This window comes from Podarcis erhardii (genome assembly GCF_964252035.2).
Source record: "Podarcis erhardii genome assembly, chromosome: 13".
Classification (NCBI taxonomy): Eukaryota; Metazoa; Chordata; class Lepidosauria; order Squamata; family Lacertidae; genus Podarcis; species Podarcis erhardii.
Window position 1 is genome coordinate 50,189,910 of NC_138502.1, and position 26,855 is coordinate 50,216,764.

The 26,855-nt window shown below is 48.0% G+C and overlaps 2 protein-coding genes and 1 long non-coding RNA gene across 4 annotated transcripts in view; 1 reads left to right on the forward strand and 2 right to left on the reverse strand.

The window, feature by feature from the left end:
• Nucleotides 1–11,381, reverse strand: part of TMEM245 (transmembrane protein 245) — a 60,558-nt gene extending 49,177 nt beyond the window's left edge. For both annotated transcript variants that reach the window (XM_081836283.1, XM_081836282.1), the window contains exon 1: nt 10,800–11,381. In XM_081836283.1, the coding sequence (XP_081692409.1) occupies nt 10,800–11,366 (567 nt within the window). In that variant the 5' untranslated portion in view covers nt 11,367–11,381. The remainder of the gene's footprint in view (nt 1–10,799) is intronic.
• On the forward strand, nt 8,283–14,099 carry LOC309327239. Its single transcript, XR_014150464.1, has 3 exons — nt 8,283–8,589; nt 8,911–9,921; nt 13,966–14,099. It is a non-coding gene; the product is annotated as an uncharacterized lncRNA (long non-coding RNA).
• A 1,047-nt stretch (nt 14,100–15,146) lies between these two features.
• FRRS1L (ferric chelate reductase 1 like) lies at nt 15,147–26,345 on the reverse strand. The gene is made up of 5 exons (XM_081836362.1): nt 26,093–26,345; nt 23,020–23,104; nt 20,267–20,405; nt 17,720–17,966; nt 15,147–16,837 (listed from the first exon to the last, which is right to left on the reverse strand). Exons 1-5 carry the CDS (start codon nt 26,328–26,330, stop codon nt 16,665–16,667), a joined length of 882 nt encoding a protein of 293 aa, XP_081692488.1. The 5' UTR covers nt 26,331–26,345; the 3' UTR covers nt 15,147–16,664.
• Nucleotides 26,346–26,855: the final 510 nt, after the last annotated feature.

The window sequence follows — 26,855 nt, forward strand, 5'->3', positions numbered from 1 at the left end:
TGCGCCGGGCGGCAGGCTGCTATCCGCAGCCTAGGGAGCCCTACAGGAACTCCTGCAGGGCTCCCCAGGCTGCGGATGTCTGCCCGGCACGCAGGGCGCTCTGCTTCAGGGCGCCATGCGCACCGGGCGGCAGGCTGCTATCTGCAGCCCAGGGAGCCCTGCGGGAGTTCCCTCAGGGTTCCCCAGGCTGCGGATATCTGCCCGGCGCGAGGGGCGCTCTGCTTCAGGGCGCCCCGCGCACTGGGCAGCAGGCTGCTATCCGCAGCCTAGGGAGCCCTGCGGGAACTCCCATGGGCTCCCCAGGCTTGCTGATAGCTTCCTGAAGCCTGGAGAGCGAGAGGGGTTGGTGCGCACCGACCCCTCTCGCTCTCCAAGCTTCAGCGAAAGCCTGTATTCACCCCATAGGACGCACACAGATTTCCCCTTCATTTCCCCATTTCATTTTTCGCGTCCTATAAGGCGAAAAATACGGTAAATCTTCAGTCTCAAGTGGCACAAAAATATATCACTTCATTCTACCACCTCATTCTGTGTAATGCATCAGCTCTAGCAAGAGAAGACTCCTCCTCCTCTTCTGACGTGGTAGCGACAGCCCCACAGTGCCCAGTTGTTCATTTCTGAAAAGGGTCCAGGTTCTCCTAGACACTGCATTTCCTGACTTACTCTCAGAGTAAGCAATTATTATTTGTATAGTGCCCACAGTGAGCATAGTGCTTCAAAGACAGGCCCCTGCCCCAAGGAAACTATAACCTAAATTCAACACAGGGAAAACTACAGAGAAAGGGAGAAGAAGTACAGTACGGTGAAACAACAGGATAAAGAGCTACTGTTTCAAGCTGCAATCCTGCCCATGTTTACCTGGGAGCAAGAGCCATTTAAGTTCTATCTAGACCAGTGTTTCCCAACCGGTGTTCCGCGGCACACTAGTGTGCCGCGGGACGTCGGCTGGTGTGCCGTGGGAGGGAGGCGAGTCGGACGCCCCGTGCTCCACGCAGGGAGCGCAAGGCCTGCGGGCAGCAGCCTGCAGCGCGGAGCACGGGGCGCCCTCCGGAGGACGCCCCGTGCTCCACGCAGGTGTCCGCAAGCCTTGCGCACCCGGGGGATCTCCCCCCGGGAGCGCAAGGCTTGCGGGCAGCAGCCTGCAGCGCGGAGCACGGGGCGCCCTCCAGAGGACGCCCCTCCAGAGGACGCCCCGTGCTCCGCGCTGGTGTCCGCAAGCCTTGCGCACCCGGGGGATCTCCCCCCGGGAGCGCAAGGCTTGCGGGCAGCAGCCTGCAGCGCGGAGCACGGGGCGCCCTCCGGAGGACGCCCCGTGCTCCACGCAGGTGTCCGCAAGCCTTGCGCACCCGGGGGATCTCCCCCCGGGAGCGCAAGGCTTGCGGGCAGCAGCCTGCAGCGCGGAGCACGGGGCGTCCTCCGGAGGGCGCCCCGTGCTCCGCGCTGCAGGCTGCTGCCCGCAAGCCTTGCGCTCCCGGGGGGAGATCCCCCGGGTGCGCAAGGCTTGCGGACACCAGCGCGGAGCACGGGGCGTCCTCTGGAGGGGCGTCCTCTGGAGGGCGCCCCGTGCTCCGCGCTGCAGGCTGCTGCCCGCAAGCCTCCCCCCGGGATCTCCCCCCGGGAGCGCAAGGCTTGCGGGCAGCAGCCTGCAGCGCGGAGCACGGGGCGCCCTCCGGAGGACGCCCCGTGCTCCGCGCTGGTGTCCGCAAGCCTTGCGCACCCGGGGGATCTCCCCCCGGGAGCGCAAGGCTTGCGGGCAGCAGCCTGCAGCGCGGAGCACGGGGCGCCCTCCGGAGGACGCCCCGTGCTCCGCGCTGGTGTCCGCAAGCCTTGCGCACCCGGGGGACCTCCCCCCGGGAGCGCAAGGCTTGCGGGCAGCAGCCTGCAGCGCGGAGCACGGGGCGCCCTCCGGAGGACGCCCCGTGCTCCGCGCAGGTGTCCGCAAGCCTTGCGCACCCGGGGGATCTCCCCCCGGGAGCGCAAGGCTTGCGGGCAGCAGCCTGCAGCGCGGAGCACGGGGCGCCCTCCGGAGGACGCCCCTCCAGAGGACGCCCCGTGCTCCGCGCTGGTGTCCGCAAGCCTTGCGCACCCGGGGGATCTCCCCCCGGGAGCGCAAGGCTTGCGGGCAGCAGCCTGCAGCGCGGAGCACGGGGCGCCCTCCGGAGGACGCCCCGTGCTCCACGCAGGTGTCCGCAAGCCTTGCGCACCCGGGGGATCTCCCCCCGGGAGCGCAAGGCTTGCGGGCAGCAGCCTGCAGCGCGGAGCACGGGGCGCCCTCCGGAGGACGCCCCGTGCTCCACGCAGGTGTCCGCAAGCCTTGCGCACCCGGGGGATCTCCCCCCGGGAGCGCAAGGCTTGCGGGCAGCAGCCTGCAGCGCGGAGCACGGGGCGCCCTCCAGAGGACGCCCCGTGCTCCGCGCTGGTGTCCGCAAGCTTTGCGCACCCGGGGGATCTCCCCCCGGGAGCGCAAGGCTTGCGGGCAGCAGCCTGCAGCGCGGAGCACGGGGCGCCCTCCGGATGACGCCCCGTGCTCCGCGCAGGTGTCCGCAAGCCTTGCGCACCCGGGGGATCTCCCCCCGGGAGCGCAAGGCTTGCGGGCAGCAGCCTGCAGCGCGGAGCACGGGGCGCCCTCCGGAGGACGCCCCGTGCTCCGCGCTGGTGTCCGCAAGCCTTGCGCACCTGGGGGATCTCCCCCCGGGAGCGCAAGGCTTGCGGGCAGCAGCCTGCAGCGCGGAGCACGGGGCGCCCTCCGGAGGACGCCCCGTGCTCCGCGCAGGTGTCCGCAAGCCTTGCGCACCCGGGGGATCTCCCCCCGGGAGCGCAAGGCTTGCGGGCAGCAGCCTGCAGCGCGGAGCACGGGGCGCCCTCCGGAGGACGCCCCGTGCTCCGCGCAGGTGTCCGCAAGCCTTGCGCACCCGGGGGATCTCCCCCCGGGAGCGCAAGGCTTGCGGGCAGCAGCCTGCAGCGCGGAGCACGGGGCGCCCTCCGGAGGACGCCCCTCCAGAGGACGCCCCGTGCTCCGCGCTGGTGTCCGCAAGCCTTGCGCACCCGGGGGATCTCCCCCCGGGAGCGCAAGGCTTGCGGGCAGCAGCCTGCAGCGCGGAGCACGGGGCGCCCTCCGGAGGACGCCCCGTGCTCCACGCAGGTGTCCGCAAGCCTTGCGCACCCGGGGGATCTCCCCCCGGGAGCGCAAGGCTTGCGGGCAGCAGCCTGCAGCGCGGAGCACGGGGCGCCCTCCGGAGGACGCCCCGTGCTCCACGCAGGTGTCCGCAAGCCTTGCGCACCCGGGGGATCTCCCCCCGGGAGCGCAAGGCTTGCGGGCAGCAGCCTGCAGCGCGGAGCACGGGGCGCCCTCCAGAGGACGCCCCGTGCTCCGCGCTGGTGTCCGCAAGCTTTGCGCACCCGGGGGATCTCCCCCCGGGAGCGCAAGGCTTGCGGGCAGCAGCCTGCAGCGCGGAGCACGGGGCGCCCTCCGGATGACGCCCCGTGCTCCGCGCAGGTGTCCGCAAGCCTTGCGCACCCGGGGGATCTCCCCCCGGGAGCGCAAGGCTTGCGGGCAGCAGCCTGCAGCGCGGAGCACGGGGCGCCCTCCGGAGGACGCCCCGTGCTCCGCGCTGGTGTCCGCAAGCCTTGCGCACCTGGGGGATCTCCCCCCGGGAGCGCAAGGCTTGCGGGCAGCAGCCTGCAGCGCGGAGCACGGGGCGCCCTCCGGAGGACGCCCCGTGCTCCACGCAGGTGTCCGCAAGCCTTGCGCACCCGGGGGATCTCCCTCCGGGAGCGCAAGGCTTGCGGGCAGCAGCCTGCAGCGCGGAGCACGGGGCGCCCTCCAGAGGACGCCCCGTGCTCCGCGCTGGTGTTGGCCAGCCTTGCGCACCCGGGGGATCTCCTCCCGGGAGCGCAAGGCTTGCGGGCGGCAGCTGGCAGCGCGGAGCACGGGGCACCCTTCGGAGGACGCCCCGTGCTCCGCGCTCGTGTTGGCAAGCCTTGCGCACCCGGGGGGCGCATGGGGCGCCCTGAAACAGAGGGTTCCCCATGCTGCGGACTGTAGCCTGCCGCCGGACGCGCGGGGCTCCCTGAAGCAGAGCGCCCCTCGCGCCAGGCAGACATGGGCCAGCCCCACAAGCTCGGGGGACAGCGGGGAGGCGCAGCACCGCCATCCCACTGTTCCCCGACCTGGTTTTTTTGGGGGGAAATAAAGGAAAAAAATTTTTCCTTTATTTCCCCCCCTCAAAAAAGTAGGTGCGTCCTATGGGACGGAGCGTCCTATGGGACGAAAAATACGGTACTTACTATTTCATAATAAAGTAATTATAAAATACTTTCTTTGTGTTTATTTGATTCCTATTAAAGAGAGTTACTTTATATATAGTCAATATAGGCACAGAGTTAATTTTTTAAACATTTTCTAATGGTGGTGTGCCTCGAGATTTTTTTCATGAAACAAGTGTGCCTTTGCCCAAAAAAGGTTGGGAAACACTGATCTAGACTTACACAGGATTGCACTGCCAGTTACACTTACAGAAGGGCACAGGAAGTTTACGGAAGTATAATGACTGTTGTTTTAATGTATTTTTAATGTTTTGTGGGAAGCCGCCCACAGTGGCTGGAGAAGCCCAGCCAGATGGGTGGGGTATAAATAATAAATTATTATTAATTATTATTAATAATAATAATTATAATACTAGGGACTGATCCAGTCTTCACAGAAAAGTGGGGTTTGAGAAGGGATTTGAGAGATGTAAATAAAACAGCATGATGCTGGTATACAGGGAGGCAGTTCTAAGTTTATGGGACAACAAAGGAGTGAGCTCTTTGAGGTAGCAGACCTCCAGGTGGCTGAAGATGGCAAAGCTGGAGAAAAGGATACAGGGAGGGGGGCGTCAGAATGCAACAGCAGAAGGATTAGGAGGAAGGGCCATGGACGGCTCTGAAGGGCAAAGACTGGAAGTCAGTGTAGGGTTTAAGGAGAGGCTCACAACATCAAAATGACAAGAGAGGGGCATCTGTTAGATGCGGGGGAACCAAGACCAGAGAGAATATTGCAGTAGTCCAAGCAGTCTACAGAGGAAGAGTCATTTTTTTGCAAGAGAAAAAGGAAGCAGCAGCATGACTTGGTTGATACCTGGTTTTCAACATCATGATATATCAACAGCTAAACATCACAATATCTTGACATATCATGATATATATCTGTGGTGGTGGAGAACCTTGCTGGGCTTCCCCATGGCGACAGAGAGCCTTGCCGCGCTTCCCCTCAGCAGCAGAGGGCCTTGCTGTACCTCCCCAGTAGTTTAAATAATAAAATATTAAATAAACTTCCATATATTTAAAATATTTTCAACTAATTTAAGAGTAGTTTAAGTGATTTACTAGGCAAGTAGCATCTGCTTCCCCATTCACGAGGTCTAAATGGAATCTATGCATGCATAAGCCCTACTGAGTTCAACTAAACTTACTTCTACTTTCCTGGGAGTAAGCCCCATTGAATTCAGTAGGGCTTACTTGTGAGTAGACACGCATTTGCTTTCACTGCTTACCGAAAAACACGCTCCCCATCATTCTCACATAGTACCCAAGCTCCAATTTCAGCATAAGGCAGTCAGCTAAATCTTCTCCACTCCATTCCACCTCCCCCCCAGAACGGTCCCCCAAAAAGCCATCAATCTCTCCCTTTTTATCAAAGGGAAAGAGGGAGGGCAAGCAAGCAAAAAGATAAAGGTAAAGGACCCCGGACAGTTAAGTCCAGTCGCAGATGACTCTGGGTTTGTGGCGCTCATCTCGCTTTACAGGCCGAGAGACCAGGCGTTTGTCTGCAGACAGTTTTTCCGGGTCATGTGGCCAGCATGACTAAGCCGCTTCTGGCGCAATGGAACACCAAAACCAGAGCAGCGCACGGAAACGCCATTTACCTTCCCGCCGGAGCAGTACCTATTTATCTACTTGCACTTTTTTTGGTGTGCTTTCAAACTGCTAGGTTGGCAGGAGCTGGGACAGAGGAACAGAGCTCACCCTATCATGGGGATTCAAACCGCCAACCTTCTGCCAACCTACCCCCTGGGAAGTTGTCAAGTCTCCACCTCTGGTTCACCAGTATATGGCCTTGTTGAAACACTTATCATGATGTTATTTCTATACCAGTATTCAATAATATGGCAATTTATTGCGCAGCCCTACTTGGTAACAGACTGAACACAAGGAGGACTCAAGCCATAAAGCTGTTCATGACTGTTCATCAGAGTAGATTGTAACTTTGTCAATGGATAAACGAGCGTAAGAGGGAGTAGGACTTGAGAAGGGAGATTAAAAGTTTGGCTTTGGGCATACTGAAATGACCAAAAAGCATGTGATGATCAGAGAGTCAGCTGGAGATGCAGGACTGAAGAAAGGGAGACAGTTCAGGAGTAGAAAGGTAAGGCTGGATGTCATCCATATGTGGCACAGAAAGCAGTGAGTGTTGATACCATCAACCAGAAATAGTGTGCTGATGGCCAAAAACAGATCCCAAGTGACTTCAGCAGAGAAAAAAACACCAAGGATGAGCCTTTTCTGTTGTGACTACGTGACTCTGAAATGCTTTCCCCAAAGAGGCTCACCTGGCGCCATCATTACATGTCTTTGGACACCAGGCAAAAACAGTCCTCTTTACCTAGGCCTATGGCTATTAAATAATCTACGGTCTGTGAAAGTGTGGTTATTTTACTATTAATATGTCTGTCAGTATGCTTTTTACTATGCACTGATGTATTGTGTTTCTAATGTTGTATCTTTGTATCTGTTGTATCTTTCCTACCTGAGATCTTTTGATAAAGGGTGGTATATAAATTGAAAAAATAATAAAAACTGTGAAAGAATGATTAACAGCTCAATTCTTACCATGTCTACTCAAAAGTAAGTCCTACTGAATTAAGTGGGGCTTACTTCCAGATAAGTGAGGTTAGGACCTCAGCCTAAACTGGTAGGGAAAAGAACCGTATCAAGACAGAACCATAGAAACCTAGACCAAGGCATAAAAGGAAGAGTGATAAACTGTATCAAAGACAGCATAAATGTAAACAATGAGGGCAGAATAGAGTTTTTGTGAGTGTAGTTTCAACAGAATCCAGGGAGTAGATATCAGACTGAAAAAAATCAAGATCTGAGTTAGAAGGAAAGTAAAAGAGAAGAGTGACTAGTGGGGGGTGCCACAGGGGGGTTCTGTCTTGGGCCCGGTCTTATTCAACATCTTTATCAACGACTTGGATGATGGACTCCAGGGCATCCTGATCAAGTTTGCAGATGACACCAAACTGGGAGGGAGGGCTAACACCCCAGAGGACAGGATCACACTTCAAAACGACCTTGACAGATTAGAGAACTGGGCCCAAACAAACAAGATGAATTTTAACAGGGAGAAATGTAAAGTATTGCACTTGGGCAAAAAAAAAAAATGAGAGGCACAAATACAAGATGGGTGACACCTGGCTTGAGAGCAGTACATGTGAAAAGGATCTAGGAGTCTTGGTTGACCACAAACTTGACATGAGCCAACTGTGTGACGTGGCAGCTAAAAAAGCCAATGCAATTCTGGGCTGCATCAAGAGGAGTATAGCATCTAGATCAAGGGAAGTAATAGTGCCACTGTATTCTGCTCTGGTCAGACCTCACCTAGAGTTCTGTGTCCAGTTCTGGGCACCACAGTTCAAGAAGGACACGGACAAACTGGAATGTGTCCAGAGGAGGGCAACCAAAATGGTCAAAGGCCTGGAAACGATGCCTTATGAGGAACGGCTAAGGGAGCTGGGCATGTTTAGCCTGGAGAAGAGGAGGTTAAGGGGTGATATGATAGCCATGTTCAAATATATAAAAGGATGCCACATAGAGGAGGGAGAAAGGTTGTTTTTTGCTGCTCCAGAGAAGCGGACACGGAGCAATGGTTCCAAACTACAAGAAAGAAGATTCCACCTAAACATTAGGAAGAACTTCCTGACAGTATGAGCTGTTGGACAGTGGAATTTGTTGCCAAGGAGTGTGGTGGAGTCTCCTTCTTTGGAGGTCTTTAAGCAGAGGCTTGACAACCATATGTCAGGAGTGCTCTGATGGTGTTTCCTGCTTGGCAGGGGGTTGGACTCGATGGCCCTTGTGGTCTCTTCCAACTCTATGATTCTATGATTCTAAAACACAATGGGAGTCTGGAGACAAAGGGCAGAAGAGAGGGAGGATACATCAAAGGATGGCTTTTTGAAAATAGGGGAGACAATAAACACATTTGAACAGAGGAGGGAAGGGAGGCTCTGTTAAAGGCAAGTTCCAGAATGTAGCCCCAGCTCAAATGAAGCCCTATTGCTAGGATTCAAGCTTTCCTAGAAGCTGCATCCTTTAACCTTTCTGTGGGCGCAGTTCCAAGTGGCTGCGATTAAATATTCAAGATGTGGGAGATCGCCCACAAAATTCCCCATGTCACATCTCCTAGGTGCTGAAACTGGACAGGTTCTAGTGCAGAGCCAATGCTCAATTAAAGCCCTGTGCACACTGCTGTAAGTCAATCTATCCTGGGATCTGCACCTTCTTGAAATTATCTTAGATATGTTCCAGTGACTGCAATTCATTACAGTGGTGCCTCGCAAGACGAAATTAATCCGTTCCGTGAGGCTCTTCGTATAGCGGTTTTTTCGTCTTGTGAAGCAAGCCCATTGACAGCTTAGCGGATTAGCGCTATTAGCGGTTTAGTGGCTTTTAGCGGATCAGCTGATAAGCGGCTTAGGGCTTAGGAAAAGGGGGGGGGAACCCGCAGGAACTCGCAAGACAGTTTCGTCTTGCGAAGCAAGCCCATAGGGAAATTCGTTTTGCGAAGCGCCTCCAAAACGGAAAACCCTTTCGTCTAGCGGGTTTTCCGTCTTGCGAGGCGTTCGTCTTGCGGGGCACCACTGTATTCAGGGTACAGCTTACATATTCTATGTTTATCCCAAGCCCTTATGTCACATCTTTTCAGTTAACTATCAAATTGTGCTGTGATCTATCACAAGAGCATGAAAGCTACACCTGCTGAAATTCCCTTTCCCACATCCATTAAAGCTCAAGGACCCCAGGTTTTCGTCATCTAACCACCCTACTTATCGACCATGAGTGTTTAATTCTTGTTTGCTGCTTTATTTTGAGTTAGGGCCAAGGCTGAGTGAAACAAAAAGAGTAACACAGGAAAGAAGACAAAATTATCCAGTATTCCTACATTCCTACCAACCACACAGCCTAATAGTTCAAAGACACATGCTTTCTAGGTAAACAAGGAAAGCATGTGAAGTGTACATACAGTATGAGAGGTGATGTAAAGCCTGAAAAGATGAAATCATGTAAACAATACTAGCTTTGTTGTGAATTAATCTGGTTTAGCGGTCACAGTTTAGGTGTAAAGGTGTCTAAAAACGTATTGCTCTTTCTTCTTGCTAGTTTAAATCAATTCACCCTGCCAAAGCCACATTCTCTTGTCCCAACCAGGGGTGGGCATGCAAACAGCAGCCTATTTGCTGCAAAGTAATCTGTGGCGCTGTGGGTTAAACCACAGAGCCTAGGGCTTGTCGATCAGAAGGTTGGCAGTTCAAATCCCCGCGACGGGGTGAGCTCCTGTTGCTCGGTCCCTGCTCCTGCCAACCTAGCAGTTCGAAAGCACATCAAAGTGCAAGTAGATAAATAGGTACCGCTCAGGTGGGAAGGTGAACAGTGTTTCCGTGCGCTGCTCTGGTTCGCCAGAAGCGGCTTAGTCATGCTGGCCACATGACCCGGAAGCTGTACACCGGCTCCCTCGGCCAGTAAAGCAAGATGAGCGCTGCAACCCCAGAGTTGGCCACGACTGGACCTAACGGTCAGGGGTACCTTTACCTTTTACAATTCTTGTGAGCTAACTGCAGCAGTTGAAGGACAAGCAACCACTGGAAATTGGGCACCTAAAAAGTGAGTTGTTACTGAGATTTCTTCTTCTGGACCTGTCGCCTATTGGCACTTTGCTGCCCCTCATCTTGATCTTGAGTCGGCCACGATTGGACCTAATGGTCAGGGGTCACTTTACCTAATCTGGTTTAGCAGTCAGTTTTGCACCACCGTGTAGGTGTGAAGCATTCTCAGTGGGAAACTTAAATCAGCTTCCCCTCTCCTTTCTTCCTGGCGTAGCCCAGTCCACCAAAGGGCAACCCAAAACCACTTTGCGGGAAGCCGCATCCTCTTGTCCCAACCGAGGGAGTGCACGTGTGTGGGCGGGCGCGCTTTAGAGGACTGCGATTAAAGGGCGGGGGGAACCCGACCTGGGATGCGACCCACGCAGTGGCGTAGCGTGGGTTGTCAGCACCCGGGGCAAGGCAAGTAGTTTGCGCCCCCTAACCCGTGGATTTGCGCCCCCTAACCCGTGGATTTGCGCCCCCTAACCCGTGGATTTGCGCCCCCTAACCCGTGGATTTGCGCCCCCTAACCCGTGGATTTGCGCCCCCTAACCCGTGGATTTGCGCCCCCTAACCCGTGGATTTGCGCCCCCTAACCCGTGGATTTGCGCCCCCTAACCCGTGGATTTGCGCCCCCTAACCCGTGGATTTGCACCCCCTAACCCATGGATTTGCGCCCCCTAACCCATGGATTTGCGCCCCCTAACCCGTGGATTTGCGCCCCCTAACCCATGGATTTGCGCCCCCTAACCCATGGATTTGCGCCCCCTAACCCTAACCCCCAGATGTTGCGCCCGGTGCGGCCGGCCCCCCCCCCTGCACCCCTACGCTACGCCACTGGACCCAGGCGCTCTGCACATGCCCCGGAGGCTCTCTCTTCCTCCGCCCCCCACTCACCCAGAGGCTGCTGAAGCAGTCCAGCCCGGCGCCGATGACCCGGGCGGCCTGGGCGAGCGCGGCGCGGGCCCCGAGCGAGGCCCCGAGCGCGTAGCAGCCGTAGAGCGCGGGCCCGCCGGCGCCCAGCAGCACCAGGAGCCTCCTGCGGCGGAGCAGCTGGCGGCCCAGCGCCTCGGCGGCGGCGTTGGCGAAGCAGAGGGGCAGCAGCAGCGCGGCGGGCAGCACGGGCGCCCCGGAGCGGCGCAGGCGGCGCAGCCAGGCCCGGCCCAGCGCCGTCAGGGAGCTCTTGAAGGGGTGCAGGAAGGTGCCGCACAGCGCGGCCCACAGCAGCGGCCGCAGGAAGGCCTCCAGGATGAAGTAGACCAGCACCGCCGCGCCGCAGCACAGCCCCGCCAGCACCAGCGCGCCCGTGTTGTAGAAGGCCTGACGCAGGGGCTTCTCCAGGCGGGGCAGCGGCAGCGCGGGAGGCGGCCGGCCGGGAGGGCCGGGGCTCGCCGCCGGCTCCGGGCTCGGCGAGCCGCCGCCGCCGCCGCCGCCACCGCCGCCGCGGTCCCCGCTCTCGGCCATGGGCAAGGCGCCGGCGACGCCGGACCGCGGCTGAGGGGCCGCCTCAGAGGAAGGGGCCGCGGAGGATGCTGGGGGCTGTAGTGTTTTCTTTTCCCCTCAGGCGGCTGCTTAGGCGCTGGGAGATGCTGTTCTTTTTCTTCTCCCAGTGCGTGCTGGGAGATGTAGTTCTTTTTTTCTTAGGGCGCGGCTTTGGCTGGAGCCCGCGGGGGATGCTGGGAGATGTAGTTCTTTTTTTCTTAGGGCGCGGCTTTGGCTGGAGCCCGCGGGGGATGCTGGGAGATGTAGTGTTCTTTTCATTCTCCCAGGTTGTGGCATGGGAAATGCAGTCTTAGCAGGGGAGCCTGGGTTCCCATTCACGCCAATAGGCGTTCCCTTTTGTGCTTCTGATTGGTTGCTTTTATTATGCCAATTACGTACAGGCAGAGGATGCGTGCAGATAGCACTGCGGGAAGCCTTTTTTAAAAAATAACTTGCTTTTTTTAAAAAAAACAAACAAACAAATTCATAGAAAATTGGAAGGACCCAAGAGGTTCATTTAGGCCAACCACGGAATCCTTTGCTCAACATGGGGCTCCAACCCAGGACCCTGAGTTTAAGAGTCTCGTGCTCTACTGACTGATATCTGACATCAGTATTTGCTGTCACCTGGTTATCTTAATCTGCTGGGACACAGCAATGGTTGAGTATGGGTAGTAGTAGAGGGGTAATAACCTTACTCCTCAAATCTTTATAAAGAGATCAAGCTAGTAGCACATGAGCTACTGATTCAATACTGCCATCTCCACATGGGCATCAATGTTTTTCCAGTGGAAATTTTTGAAATCGACCCTCAAGTACAGCTGAAGGCAGTATATTTAATATTGCGTAAGTGAAAGCACGTCAGTATTTTGGAATTGTTAAAATTTGCAAATAGGGTGCCAACGTATCAAAATGACTAGGTGGAAAATAATCATACCATGCGCAAAATTGTAGGTACACATCCTTTCTGTTAACAGCTACTGGTCAGACTACTGCAATCTGCTCAGTTACTGCAAATACTATTAGTCAAAACAAAACAAATTCCTTCCAGTAGCACCTTAAAGACCAACTAAGTCAGTTCTTGGTATGAGCTTTCGTGTGCATGCACACTTCTTCAGATACAAATACAGATACAAATACTATTGCAACTTGCTCAGTTGATTTGGGAGGTCTTACCAGAAATTGCTGCTGCCACCAGCTGGACCAGTGTATATTGCAATGCTTAATGTTTGCACCTTAGTAGGTTGAGCAAGAGACCCAACTCACAGACTCCATCCTTGGATTAACCCTAAGGTTTAAAGAACATTGATTGAAGAAGTAATTTGGGCAATAACCAGGGAGAGGGCTTTTATGGAACAGCTGTCCTAGAAAGGCCAACCTAGTGTACGCTTGGGATCTTTCTAGAGCCACATGAATAGATTTCTGTTCCAGCCAGGTCTTTTGAACACTTTGTGTAGCCTGGCACCTTAATATTTTTTCATTTTTTTCTGTGTTTGGTTTATCTGTACACTTTACATTTGTCCCTACTGAAAGTAACAAAATGAATTTTAGTAAGTGTAAGGTTCTACACTTAGACAGGAATAACCAGCTGCATAAATATAAAATGGGGGACACTTGGAGTGCTAGTAGTGCATGTGAAATAAATCTAAGGGTCTTGGTGGACCACAAGCTTAACATGAGACAACAGCGTGATGCAGCAGCAAAAATGGCTACTGCTTTTGAAGTTGTATCAACAGAAGTGTCCAGATCATGGGAAGTAATACTACAACTCTATTCTGCCTTGGTCAGACCACACCTGGAGTAATGTGTCTAGTTCTGGATGCTACAATTTAAGAAGGATATTGACAAGCTGAAACGTGTGCAGAGGATGCAACCAAGATGATCAAGGGTCTAGAAGCCAAGCCTCACGAGGAACAGTTAAAGGAGCTGGGTATGTTTAACTTAGGGACACGGATGGCGCTGTAGGTTAAACCAGAGAGCCTAGGGCTTGTCGGTCAGAAGGTCGGAGGTTCGAATCTCTGCAACGGGGTGAGCTCCCGTTGCACGGTCCCTGCTCCTGCCAACCTAGCAGTTCGAAAGCACGAAGCACAAGTAGATAAATAGGTACTGCTCTGGTGGGAAGGTAAATGGTGTTTCTGTCCGCTGCTCTGGTTCGCCAGAAGCGGCTTAGTCATGCTGGCCACATGACCCGGAAGCTGTACGCCGGCTCCCTCGGCCAATAAAGCGAGATGAGCGCCGCAACCCCAGAGTCAGTCATGACTGGACCTAATCATCAGGGGTCCCTTTACCTTTATGTTTAGCTTGGAAAAAGGGGAGATGGAGAGATAATAGCCATCTTCAAATATCTCAAGGGCTGTCATATGGAAGATGGAGCAAGCTTGTTTTTTCCTGCTCTGAAGGGTAAGGGCTTGAACCAATGACTTCCAGTTACAAAAAAGGAGATTCTGACCAACCCTCTGCCAGTAAGAGCTGTTCAACAGTGCATCATATTCCCTCGGGAAAGTGGGCCAATGGTCTGATCCAGTAGTCTATTCTTATGGAAGCCTCTTTTTCTAACTTTTTATTGACCTTCTGAACACAGGTTTGCCTTGATATACTGTCCTGGAAATCTTCCCTCTGGCGTGGGAAACTTCCCGTGTCACCATGATCACCTCCCTTGTTCTCTTATAATGGCAATGGCTCCCACCTGAGTTCCAGCGAGGTCCGGGTGGAAAATTCCAACTAAATATCTGGAAGAAATTTCTGGTGGTAAGAGCTATTGGACAGCGGAGGTTGTGGACTCTTCTTCATTGGAGGTTTTTAAGTAGAGTTTGGATGACCATCTGTCATGGATGCTTTAGCTGAGATTCTTGCCTTGCAAGGGGGTTGACTGTCAGGTTCCCTTCCAACTCTGCAATTTTATGAGCACCTACTCAGAGAACTTCGTGTTATGGGGTGGAATACAAATGCTGTACCTTTATTGGAAAAAAAAACTTTTATTAGTGCATCCAGGCCTTGGGAGGAGGTTTTGGAGGCATCTCTGTGGTTTTGCATATGCTATTTCTTGTTGCTGCTATTTCTTGATTTGTAAATAACTGCAGCTTCCGTACAAAGTATAGAATCATAGAATCAGAGAGTTGGAAGAGACCCCAAGGGCCATCGAGTCCAACCCCCTGCCAAGCAGGAAACACCATCAGAGCACTCCTGACATATGGCTGTCAAGCCTCTGCTTAAAGACCTCCAAAGAAGGAGACTCCACCACACTCCTTGGCAGCAAATTCCACTGTCGGAACAGCTCTTACTGTCAATCTTCCTCCTCCCTGGGGGCACCCCATCTGTCTTGCTGCTCCATCACAGTCGACTCAGCTCTATCGAGAAACTTTGCATGTTGTCCTGTTGCTTGAGCTGGGGCTAGGCGGGTCACAAGTTGCTGCACCTTCTCTTCCAGCAAAACAGGTCACTGCAGCAGCTCCCTCGACCTCCCAGTACTCTGGATCTCCCCCACAAAATGCCCCTGTTCACAAGCTCACAGAAGCTGCAGTGAGCTAAGTTTGACTGCTGCTGGCTGCTAACTCCTCCACTTCCTCTTTCAGCCTGGCTTCCTCTGTACATGTACTGAAAATAAACTCGTTTTTTTACTTCATTTGGTGGAGGGTGTGTGTGTTATACACCAAGGAGATGATGCTTCAAATACACTGAGATCATAGTTCATAGAGATCATAGTTGTTTTAAGCAAATGTTTGTGAGGTATAAAGCCTAATAAAAGAAAGTCAGAATGCAAACTGCATCAAATTATCTTTACTTATCTTTTGTCACTCATATTTCACACAGTAAATCTGACATAATACTGACCTCTTTTTACATTTCCATGTACTGAACATTTTGTAGAAATACACATTTAGTTCAAATACACTTTTTAGTTCATTCATAGTACTGAGGAACAAGTCGTTCCTTTATATTGATTCCATGTCTATTGATTCCATGTCAGCAACATAAATTATATTTCCGTACCCTTGGAGATATCATTTCAAATAAAGGAAAAATACAAGATAAAAGGGTTCTTTTTTCTTCTTTCACTTGCTTCACATTTATGCATACATAAGAAACAGAACACAAATTGTGTCAAAATATATACACATGTAAACATCTTCTTTTAAGTCACTTACCTCATATAGTGCTGCTTTTTCCAGAAAATGTACACTCCATACTGGAAACTTAGCTATTATTTTCGTTTGTTTGTATCCTTGTAGGAGAACTTTTCCAATGGCACTACTTTTGCCTATGAAACAATTTGAAGGGGGCAGAGGAACTATAATTCCCTAAGCCCTGCCGGACTTGCTTTAGCTTTAGTTGGGGCTAAATTACTTTTTCTTTCCCCTTTTCCCCTTCACACATTATTAAAATGGTTCCCTTCCCACTGGTTTCACGCCTCCAACCTAGTATATCCTTTTCTCAGCCCCCATTGCTGTCAGAGCAACAACAGTGGAGGAGCGAACAAGAAGGCATTTGGGGATGAGCTTCCTTTGCTGCCTGCAGAGAAGGAAGTTCTACAAGATCCACCAACCTCTCAGCCCCCCTTCCCAGTAGCACAGATTTAAAATAATAATAAATTAGGCAAAATGTGGCCATTTTCTTAAAATGGTCTGTTGGTGACTTTTTCAGATAGAAGTTATTTTCTTGGCTGAATAATGATTATCTTCTATCATTTCCCAAAAGATAATTTTTAATGCTGACTTGTTTTAGAGCCCTATAAATACTTAGGCTTATGCACAATTTTATTTGGGAAGGTAAAAAAAATAATTAACATTATTTTGACTCTGGGACCAGTCACTTAAATTGTAAGTATTTAAACATATATTACCTAAATAATCTCATGAAATATGATATATTTCTATTTTTTATTTACTCAATTAAATGTAATTTAGAGTTAGGAAATAGAATTTACGTGTTTCTCATAATATTTCACCATCACACCCATAGGTTTAACAATGCAATCCTTTCTATGTCTACTCAGAAGTAAGTCATGCTGTGTTTGGCTAGGCTTTCTCCCTAGTAAGTAAAAGGAACGCAGCCTTAATCTTTCATGAAACAAGTTATATATCTACTAAAAATGTTCTGCCAATTACAATTGCTCCTTGGTTATTCTCAAATATCGTGATTGTTTGGCACACAACTATGGCTCAGGTAGCAGAGGAGCTCAAGCTGCCAATGAATAACTAAGTGTCCAGTGATAAGATTTCCAATAGAAAAAGCTCCTGTCCTGAGCAATGCTCACTAACAAATGGTCTCTGTTTGCAGTCGTCATGGGGTTCCCATCAATAAATAGAATGTCAGTGCAACAATAAGCAACAAGCAGAATGGAGAAGAGAAGGTCTGATAGGCAGCCGACGGCATAAAAATATCTTCATACTTGTAAATACTGACCACACGCTCCGAGACAGGTGGAGAATCTATGTCATGCCTAGTTATAGAACCTAAAATAGTTAAAGAACAGAGAGCAAGAAATTGAGCTGGGTTGCTTAAGATGTTAACTCTATTTCTCGCTAACTAGCTAGCATTCAAAATGGTCAGTCTGATCCAATACAGTGGTACCTCGGGTTACAGACGCTTCAGATTATGCGTTTTCAGGTTGCGCACCGCACCGAACCCGGAAGTACCGGAATGGGTTACTTCCGGGTTTTGGTGCTCGCGCATGTGCAGAAGCACTAAATCGCCCTTTGCACATGCGCAGAAACGCGAGCCACGCATGTGCAGATGCAGCGCTGCAGGTTGCAAGCCTGCCTCCCACACGGATCACGTTCGCAACCCGAGGTTCCACTGTATTTTGCTCTTTTTTTTAATGTGCAAAGGAAAGCATGCATTCCTACATCAAAGACGGTAGCAAGGTTGTCTGCTTTGGCTTGGTCCTTTGTGAGGTATCTTCTTACAGCAAAGAAAGCTATGCATAGATCTGTAACAGCTGCCAATTCCTGGGAACGTGAAGGTCTCCTTGCCAGCATATAGGCATAGTGCAAGGAACCGAGTTCTCTACAATAAAAACCTAAGTATACTTACTTATTGGGGAGATCTCCCTAATAAGGTTGAGCGAACATGCTTTGAATTGAGAGAAGAGACAAAACTACAATAATTCTGGAGTGCTATGTAACTTCTTCAAGTGACATCATGAACTAAAAAATAAAGCATAGCAATGACAGCTTAAATACAAATCATGCAAACTACAGTAGAATGGAAATAGTTCTGCTTATGGTGAATACATGATGGATTAGATATTGCTAACTTCATGCATTCCTACTGGAAAACACTACTGCTTTAAATTAACTGTAGTTAATTAGAAACTCAAAAGAAAAACAACTTACCCTGAATTGCTGGGCCCCAAGCAAATAAATAATACCAGCTCAGATGAAGATCTACAATAGTCTCATCTCTGGGAACCTTCACAGGACGCTTGAATCGACATGTTACGCGGTTGTTTTCAAAAAGACCTTCTTCGTCTCTAGCAGGATTTCTTGGGATTTCTTTTGCCCACTGTCCAACATTGTAGAAGTGATGTATTCTGACTCTTCCATTGTCATCGTGAACACAGGCCATGACATCATCTCCACCCTAAATGGAGAAACCAAAATAAGGATTCCACTGTGACATCACCTGTACCCATTAGAAACGAAGGAATTGTTCACATGAGGTCTTCAAATCACAGACAAACCATTAACAGTAACAAATCTCTTAATCAGGAAGAGGTGTCCCTACTACACCCTTGTGCAAATTAATTGAAACAAACAATGTAGTTTATTGTACAAAACTCACATATACGTACATTAGTAACGGATAGGACCTCTGCTATTTTTAAGCAGCATTTGAACACGGTTTGGCATGGAGTCTACTAGTTTCGAACAGTCACTGTTGATTTTCGGATGCCTGTACCACACTTGAATCAGCGCCTGAATGAGCTTCTCCATAGTTGTACAGTCTACAGCACGGAGGCGACTTTTGCATATAGCCCACAAATTCTCAGTGGAATTTACGTCCAGGGAATTCCCTGGCCAATCAAGTACCTGTATTTGCTGCTCTGTCATGAATTTCTTCACCATTTTCTATGTGTGACAGGGGGCTAGGTCCTGCTGCAATATCCCAGTACCATCAAGATACCTCTTTTCCAGCTCTGGAATAACTCTCTTTCGTAGAACCTCAATATATTGTATCATTCCCTCTATTGGCTGCATGCTTCCGACACCATAATCATCAACTGACTTTTTGTGTTTGTTTTGAGTAGATTACGAGTAAGACAGAAAACAGGCTTTGTTTCAATTAATTTGCACAAGGGTGTATATATAGGCTGATTCTGTCAGAAAGTTCTTCCTGATTTAAACTTACCCCCTGCCTAGATTCTGCCAGCTACATTCTCCTAATAATAATAATGGGTTACCCAAGAGATACTAAGAAGTAAGGTTGAAAACAGGCAATTCCAACATTTCTCTTTTTATGACTTTTCTAGGGATTAAAATAGGGCTACTCCTGTCATATCTATTTGCTGTCCATGTACCTGCCTTGTTCGTGTGCAATTTGGGGTGGGCACATCCAAGTTTGACATCAAATTGATGTATGTGTGGGGGAAGCTGAATGCTTCCCAAGGTCCATCACCCCAAGCACTTTTCTCCCAACTCACCTCCAATAACAGAAGAGTTGGGAAAGAAATGCCTCTACTGACCGAGCACACAAAGGTAAAATGCACGTTGCTTTTAACTCTGCTGCTATGCTGTATGCATGAACATGGCAAGTCTGGCCCCATGACTAAGCAAATGGGTGAGTATTCTGTGTTCTGGAAAATGTGATCTCAGAGAAAAGCTGTGAAGCATCAACAGGTTTTTTCCCTATTCCTATTTTCTACTCCTATCTGCATGCTGCTTAGTAAAAATAATTAGTAATGTTTACTTTCTAGAGACAAGCTAGAACAGGATGTATGTGGGTGCGTAGAAACTACCCAGTTGCACACAGGCAAAATTTAGACATATTGCTCTGCCCACCTTGTCTCTGGCTCCGCCCACTACTGGCATGAAACTGGCAGAAGATTGGCAAAAAGGTTATGTTCCTCAGGCTGACAAATGCTCCACAGTGCTTTACAGCTTCATCTGAGATGCTTTAAAGCAGATTTTGCCACCACTTAAGTACCAAGTACCCCCCCCCCAGTTGCTGACGGGGTGAACCTCCCCCTTCATCCAGCGTCAGGATGACTAGAAAGTCCATGTTCGGAGGCTGTGATCTCTAGCTCCAGACTTCAAATCTCAACAGCAGAACTGAAAAGTGGAGGCATTCAAGCCTGAAATGCACTGTTCTGTTGACCAGGCCTTCTGCTATTTATTTATACCAGGCCTGGATAAGCAAAAGCCTTCTTACTGCTTGGCCATTCACATGTGCTGATGCTTCACAACGTTCTTTCCATCTGTGCCCAAAGAATGCCCTGACGCTGAGTATACACCATCCATAGCAGCTCCCTAAGCATCCCTAACACAGTGGTGGTAAATTATGGTAGAAATAGAGAGGGTGTTCATCAGACAAAGAGAAAAGAGCTCTTTATTTCATATACCCCCTCAAACAATTCCAATAATCTTTGCCATCTGCTTTGATGGACAATTGGAATATGTGAGTCTTATTTTTCCATCAAGAATGGCATAAAAGAATTGCCCTCTCTTGTTTTCATTCCCCATGCTTGAGCACCCAGTCTAACATCAAACAAGTGGACCTTGGGCATAAAATGGAAACGTTTTACTTTTAACACGTTTCTAACTTACCATTTCATGTCCAAGTATACAATTGTGCAAATCAATACATTAACTTAATTTTTATTCATATGTCCTTTCTTTCTCAAAAAACGAATCAGTGCTTCATTATTATTAACACCATCTTACCATTTTCTTATCAGAGGAAAATCCCACAGCTACCCAACCATCTGTCTCGGCACTCAGTTCAAACTCTATGTCAGCTCCTATTCTGCGGTAACTGAGAAAGTAGTCACAAGTCTCTGCATTACATCCTGGTTTACCATACCTACATGTGACAGAGGAGACAAAATATCACTGCCTATAACTCAGAGATATACAAGGAACATTTCTGTTTAAGTTTACCTGTACTTTCGATCCAGCTGAAAAATTTGCTACTGACTTAGGGTTATGTCTGATGGAAATCTATGACAAATATCACTGCAGTCCAATCACTGAGTATGCATAGGACAGCAATATTAAGCACACAAATGTAGGCATTATGTAGAGATACCCAAGCCTAAATGTCTCTAGATTGGGCCTCTGGTATTTTTATTATTTAGCAAATCATGAATTACTTTTTATAATAACTTAGGGTTATATTCAACATAGTGCTAAGTTGCAGGATCCATTAGCACAACACAATCTTCACCACGCAAAATCGCCCCAATCTTCCAGAGTAAACATACACTTGGGGATGGAGTCCCATTGCGTTAGCACTAATCATTGCACTAGCACAGCGATTTAGCTGAATGAGGCAGTAGTTTCACAAATGTCCCAAAATGACTTTATTATTTTTATTACTTGTATTAAAAATGTGTAATCCACTTCTCTTGGCACTATGCCTACTTACAAAATCTTAAAATAAAAATAGTGTGTCTAATCAAACTATAAATCAACAAAACCAAAAGAATAAAAGCAGAAGAGCAGAAATTCCAAAGAGAATAAAAATGACTGAACAGTTTTAATGCACACTTAAAAAATGGATGTTGGGAAGGTCTATCAAATATACCTGGGGAAATAATTCATAATCCAGATTCCACATCGGACAAGGCCCTTTCTCTTAACCTCATCAAGAACTAATATTACTAATATTATTACATAAAATTTGCAAAAACATTGATCATACATCGCTGAAAATGGGGTAAACAAAAAACCCAAAACATAAAGTATCGGTGACAAAGATCACAAAATCAAGTTTAGCTTAATGCAATGGCAATGTATATTCTACTAAACTATTAATCTATTCATTTGTGACATTGGTGCATTGCAAGACTCTTCTCCTATATTAATTGCTTCTATTAATTTGTCAATTTCAGCCGAATCTAGTCATTTCAATTGCCACTTCCAAACTGCTAGAGGTTGAGGGGCTTTCCAGTGCTTCATCCATAACTCACCACAGCAATCAATACACTGTACATAATTTCCTCAATTACATTCAGTAAAATCAAGAAAGGGTCTAAAGCTAAAGTATTTCCTGATATAATCTTAAGTACACCACTACAAACGTGTTTTTTTAAAGTTCTTAGCAACATTTAAGTTTGGCAGCGAAGAATATCCTATTAAGCTGAGCTGGTATTACTGGAACAACAATTTATACTAAATTTCTTGAATGAAAGACTTAAGGAGACAGTTCTGATTGGCTGAGATACAGAAAAGCCTATTTATTTTTTAAAAAATGTGATTAAGTCTCCGAGATCCTTTTCCAATGTAAGCATTTTAAAATGAAAACAACAAACTAAGTTGTTTCCATTCTACTCTTAAGGTTATCCTTCAATTGTTATCCATGTAGATGATGCGATTCTTGTTTTCTACACCCAGGTAGGCAAGATCATCAATCAATTTTGTCTACACTGTCAAAATGAACAGTTTTCCATCATTTATTTATTTATTTTTGAGATTTATATTTCATCCATCATCCTGGGGTTGCACAGTGGGTTACATCAAAAGAAGAAGAAACAGTTTATTAGCATTAAATATTTAGAACACATACTGTATGTCTCTATGTTTTTAAACTTTTTTGAGCATTTAGAGATACAACTAAAAAGCTGACGATACGAAGCAGGTAGTTACAACGACACCATACAACACCAATCTGTCAAATAAGGTCCACCTAAACATTTGGGCCACCCATATTTTTAGCAAAAGTAGACTTGGGGAATTTCTTTAGGCGTTAATCTCGGTCTGAGTTTAAGAAACAAAGCTGGTATGGCAAGTGCCATGAATTCCTTCATGTATGCTACAAACAAGTTCCAAGTCACACAGGAGCCCATCATCATTACTTTAGTCTTTGCCAATCTTAAATTAAATGCAACTTTCTGTCCAATGGCTGTGTGCCATAACCTCTTAAGTTCAGGCATCAATCATTCACATCTCAGTCATATTCCAGTTTTTTGCAACTTCGAACCTGGCTACTACTAGCTGAAAGGTTATCAATAGCTTCTGTAATACAGTCTCGTTATTTTGGTTACCCCAGAAAAAAGAGATATTTTTATATGGATTGTGTTTTTATGAAAACAGAAAACTTTGGGTAGGCTATGCACCAAAAGGTAGTACATAGGTAATTTAATAAATGTACTGATTGATTGACTGATGGATGGATGGATTGATTGCATTTCTATACCACTCTTCCCGCTAAAGGAGTTCACAGTAGTGAACCACAAGCAATAGACAATAAAAACATATTTAAAAAATAAATAAGGTTTGGCAAACAAGAGTTCTTAAGTGGAAAATATATTTCAAATTCCAGTAAACATGCATGCCATTGGGCTCAAGATTGCAATGTAACAGCTATAGATATATTCTAGTATTAAACATTTATATAAAAATTCATGGACAGCACATGTTTGGGAGCCAGAATGTCAGCATTTATAAACTTAAAAGCAAACATGTTTCATACCAACCTAAAGCATCCTTTTGTTTTCCCACAGTCATCCACTTTAATTTTTGCAAATGGATCCACTGGAGGAGCAGTAGGAAAAGGATAACCTTGAAGAATCAAAACAAATAATTAAATATGTGGCAGAATATACTTTCTTTTAAAGAATAAAATTTCATATAAGTAAGTTTTGTCCTGGCATATATAGTTCCAATTCTATCAATGTTTAATTTTTAAAAAAATTTGGTTGCTCCTCGCCACTTGTTTTTAGCCATTCTTGTTTTTAGCCATTCAACTGCCAGGATAGATAGAGAAGACAGATATAACCCTGGCGTATATAGTTTTAATTTATTAATGTTTAATTGTTTAGTTAATTTTGGGGTTCGCTCTCCCCCTTGTTTTAAGGCATTCTTATTTTGATCTGTAAAGGATAACCTTGAAGAATCAAAGCAAAAAATTAAATATGTGGCAGAATATAATAAACATATAATAAACCAAACTGCCAGGATAGAGAGACATAATCCTGGCATATATAGTTGAATCGCTTTGTTATTTTGGGGGTTTGCTCTCCCCCTTGTTTTAAGGCGTTCTTATTCTGATCTGCAAGCCTCCTTGAGTTCCCGTCAGGGAAAATTGTCATCATCATCATCATCATTTTTTCTTAAAAAAGTTTAGGGATACTCTCCTTTTCCTACTCATATTGAAATGATAATAATAATAATAAATTTTATTTATATCCTGCCCTCCTCAGCAAAAGCCGGGCTCAGGGCAGCTAACAACAATAAAATAATACCACATTCTAAAATCATTTCATTATAAAATTAATTCAAATCAAATTGATGGCAACCATTGGGCTATATACTGCCCCTCAATGAGGCCAAACAGATTCACAAAATGTTTAGGAATATGTGTACCCCCAGAAAAAGTACCCCACCCAGTGTACCCAGAAAAAAAGTAGTAGTAGTAGTAGTAATAATAATAATAATAATAATAATAATAATAATAATAGGGCCTTTGGCCAGATCCAGCCAGGGCCCTTTCTTAACAGGCGGGTCCCGGGAATAATAATAATAATAATAATAATAATAATAATAATAATAATAATAAAATAGGGCCTTTGGCCAGATCCAGCCAGGGCCATTTCTTAACAGGCTGGTCCCGGGAATAATAATAATAATAATAATAATAATAATAATAATAATAATAGGGCCTTTGGCCAGATCCAGCCAGGGCCCTTTCTTAACAGGCTGGTCCCGGGAATAATAATAATAATAATAATAATAATAATAATAATAATAATAGGGCCTTTGGCCAGATCCAGCCAGGGCCCTTTCTTAACAGGCTGGTCCCGGGAATAATAATAATAATAATAATAATAATAATAATAATAATAATAATAGGGCCTTTGGCCAGATCCAGCCAGGGCCCTTTCTTAACAGGCTGGTCCCGGGAATAATAATAATAATAATAATAATAATAATAATAATAATAATAATAGGGCCTTTGGCCAGATCCAGCCAGGGCCCTTTCTTAACAGGCTGGTCCCGGGAATAATAATAATAATAATAATAAGGCCTTTGGCCAGATCCAGCCAGGGCCCTTTCTTAAGAGGCTGGTCCCGGGAATAATAATAATAATAATAATAATAATAAGGCCTTTGGCCAGATCCTGCCAGGCCCCTTTCTTAACAGGCTGGTCCCGGGAATAATAATAATAATAATAATAATAATAATAATAAGGCCTTTGGCCAGATCCTGCCAGGGCCCTTTCTTAACAGGCTGGTCCCGGGAATAATAATAATAATAATAATAATAATAATAATAATAAGGCCTTTGGCCAGATCCAGCCAGGGCCCTTTCTTAACAGGCTGGTCCCGGGAATAATAATAATAATAATAATAATAATAATAATAATAATAATAGGGCCTTTGGCCAGATCCAGCCAGGGCCCTTTCTTAAGAGGCTGGTCCCGGGAATAATAATAATAATAATAATAATAAGGCCTTTGGCCAGATCCAGCCAGGGCCCTTTCTTAACAGGCTGGTCCCGAGAATAATAATAATAATAATAATAATAATAATAATAAGGCCTTTGGCCAGATCCTGCCAGGCCCCTTTCTTAACAGGCTGGTCCCGGGAATAATAATAATAATAATAATAATAATAATAATAATAATAGGGCCTTTGGCCAGATCCAGCCAGGGCCCTTTCTTAAGAGGCTGGTCCCGGGAATAATAATAATAATAATAATAATAATAATAATAATAATAATAATAAGGCCTTTGGCCAGATCCAGCCAGGGCCCTTTCTTAAGAGGCTGGTGTCCCGGGAATAATAATAATAATAATAATAATAATAATAATAAGGCCTTTGGCCAGATCCAGCCAGGGCCCTTTCTTAAGAGGCTGGTGTCCCGGGAATAATAATAATAATAATAATAATAATAATAATAATAGGGCCTTTGGCCAGATCCAGCCAGGGCCCTTTCTTAACAGGCTGGTCCCGGGAATAATAATAATAATAATAATAATAATAATAGGGCCTTTGGCCAGATCCAGCCAGGGCCCTTTCTTAAGAGGCTGGTCCCGGGAATAATAATAATAATAATAATAATAATAATAATAATAATAATAATAATAATAGGGCCTTTGGCCAGATCCAGCCAGGGCCCTTTCTTAACAGGCTGGTCCTGGGAATAATAATAATAATAATAATAATAATAATAATAATAATAATAATAATAAAAAATAGGGCCTTTGGCCAGATCCAGCCAGGGCCCTTTCTTAAGAGGCTGGTCCGGGGAATAATAATAATAATAATAATAATAATAATAATAATAATAATAATAAGGCCTTTGGCCAGATCCAGCCAGGGCCCTTTCTTAAGAGGCTGGTGTCCCGGTCGGTTCGCCTCTCCCGCCGCCCGCCGCCCGCTTTCCACGGGGATCCCCGCCGGCTGCTTGCGGGGCTCCGAGCGGTGGGCCGGCCCGAGGCGCCTGGAAGGGGCGAAGGGGGCGAGAAGGCCTTCCGGCCTGGCGCCGAGGGCCGGCCGCGCTCTCCTCCGAAGCCGCTCTCCGGCCGCCCGGCCGGGGACGCCTCACCCTCGTCGGAGAGGAAGCGCAGGTCGTAGAACTCGCTGGCGAAGGTGCCGTACGAGGAGTCGTGGCGCGGCCGCTGCTCGCCCGCCTGGGCCCCGCCGGGGTCGGCCTCCCTCCCGCGGCCCCCGCCGGAGGACCCCGCGCCCCCGCCGCCCGCCGCGCTGCCCCACGACGAAGAGGACGACGGCGCGGGCCCGGCCAGCAGAACCAGCCCCAGCAAGGCGGCAGCACGCGCGGCCATGGCGGCGGCGGCGGCGGCGGCGGCTTCGTCTTCCGTGCGCCGGCGCCTCCGCCGCCTCCGCTCTCCGGGCTGGAGGGGCTCAGGCCCCGGAACCGGTTTCCTCAGCGCCTGAGGGAGCGGGGGTGGGGGGAGGAGAGGGCTCTGAACATGTGCAGAGCGCCCTCCCCACGGCCGAAAGGTGAGGCGGCAGGGAAAGGGGGCTCAGGAGCATGTGCAGAGCGCCTTCCCATCGCCAGCACTGACGACCCCAGCGCATAGAAAAGGCGAGGGTCGGACCCGGTCCATGGGAAACATGGTCTGGTTTTTACACAGGGAAACACATACACACACACACACACACAATCACACACACGGGTGTAGCCAAGGGGGGGGGAGTAGGGGGACGGATGCCCCCTCTATCAATCAAAATAATAATAATAATAATAATAATAATAATAATAATAATAATAATAATAATATCTTTATTGTCATTGACAACGAAAATTACTTGGCTGCTCCATCCACCCAGGTAGGGCACTCCACACA

Bases quoted from the DNA above. Each gene is read 5' to 3' on its own strand.
- FRRS1L (XM_081836362.1), bottom strand. From the start codon at position 26,330: ATGGCCGCGCGTGCTGCCGCCTTGCTGGGGCTGGTTCTGCTGGCCGGG. The intron at 23,105-26,092 runs GTGAGGCGTCCC...TGATTCTTCAAG, and splicing joins GCGCTTCCTCTCCGACGAGG to GTTATCCTTTTCCTACTGCT. The intron at 20,406-23,019 runs GTTGGTATGAAA...TGTCACATGTAG, and splicing joins AAAACAAAAGGATGCTTTAG to GTATGGTAAACCAGGATGTA.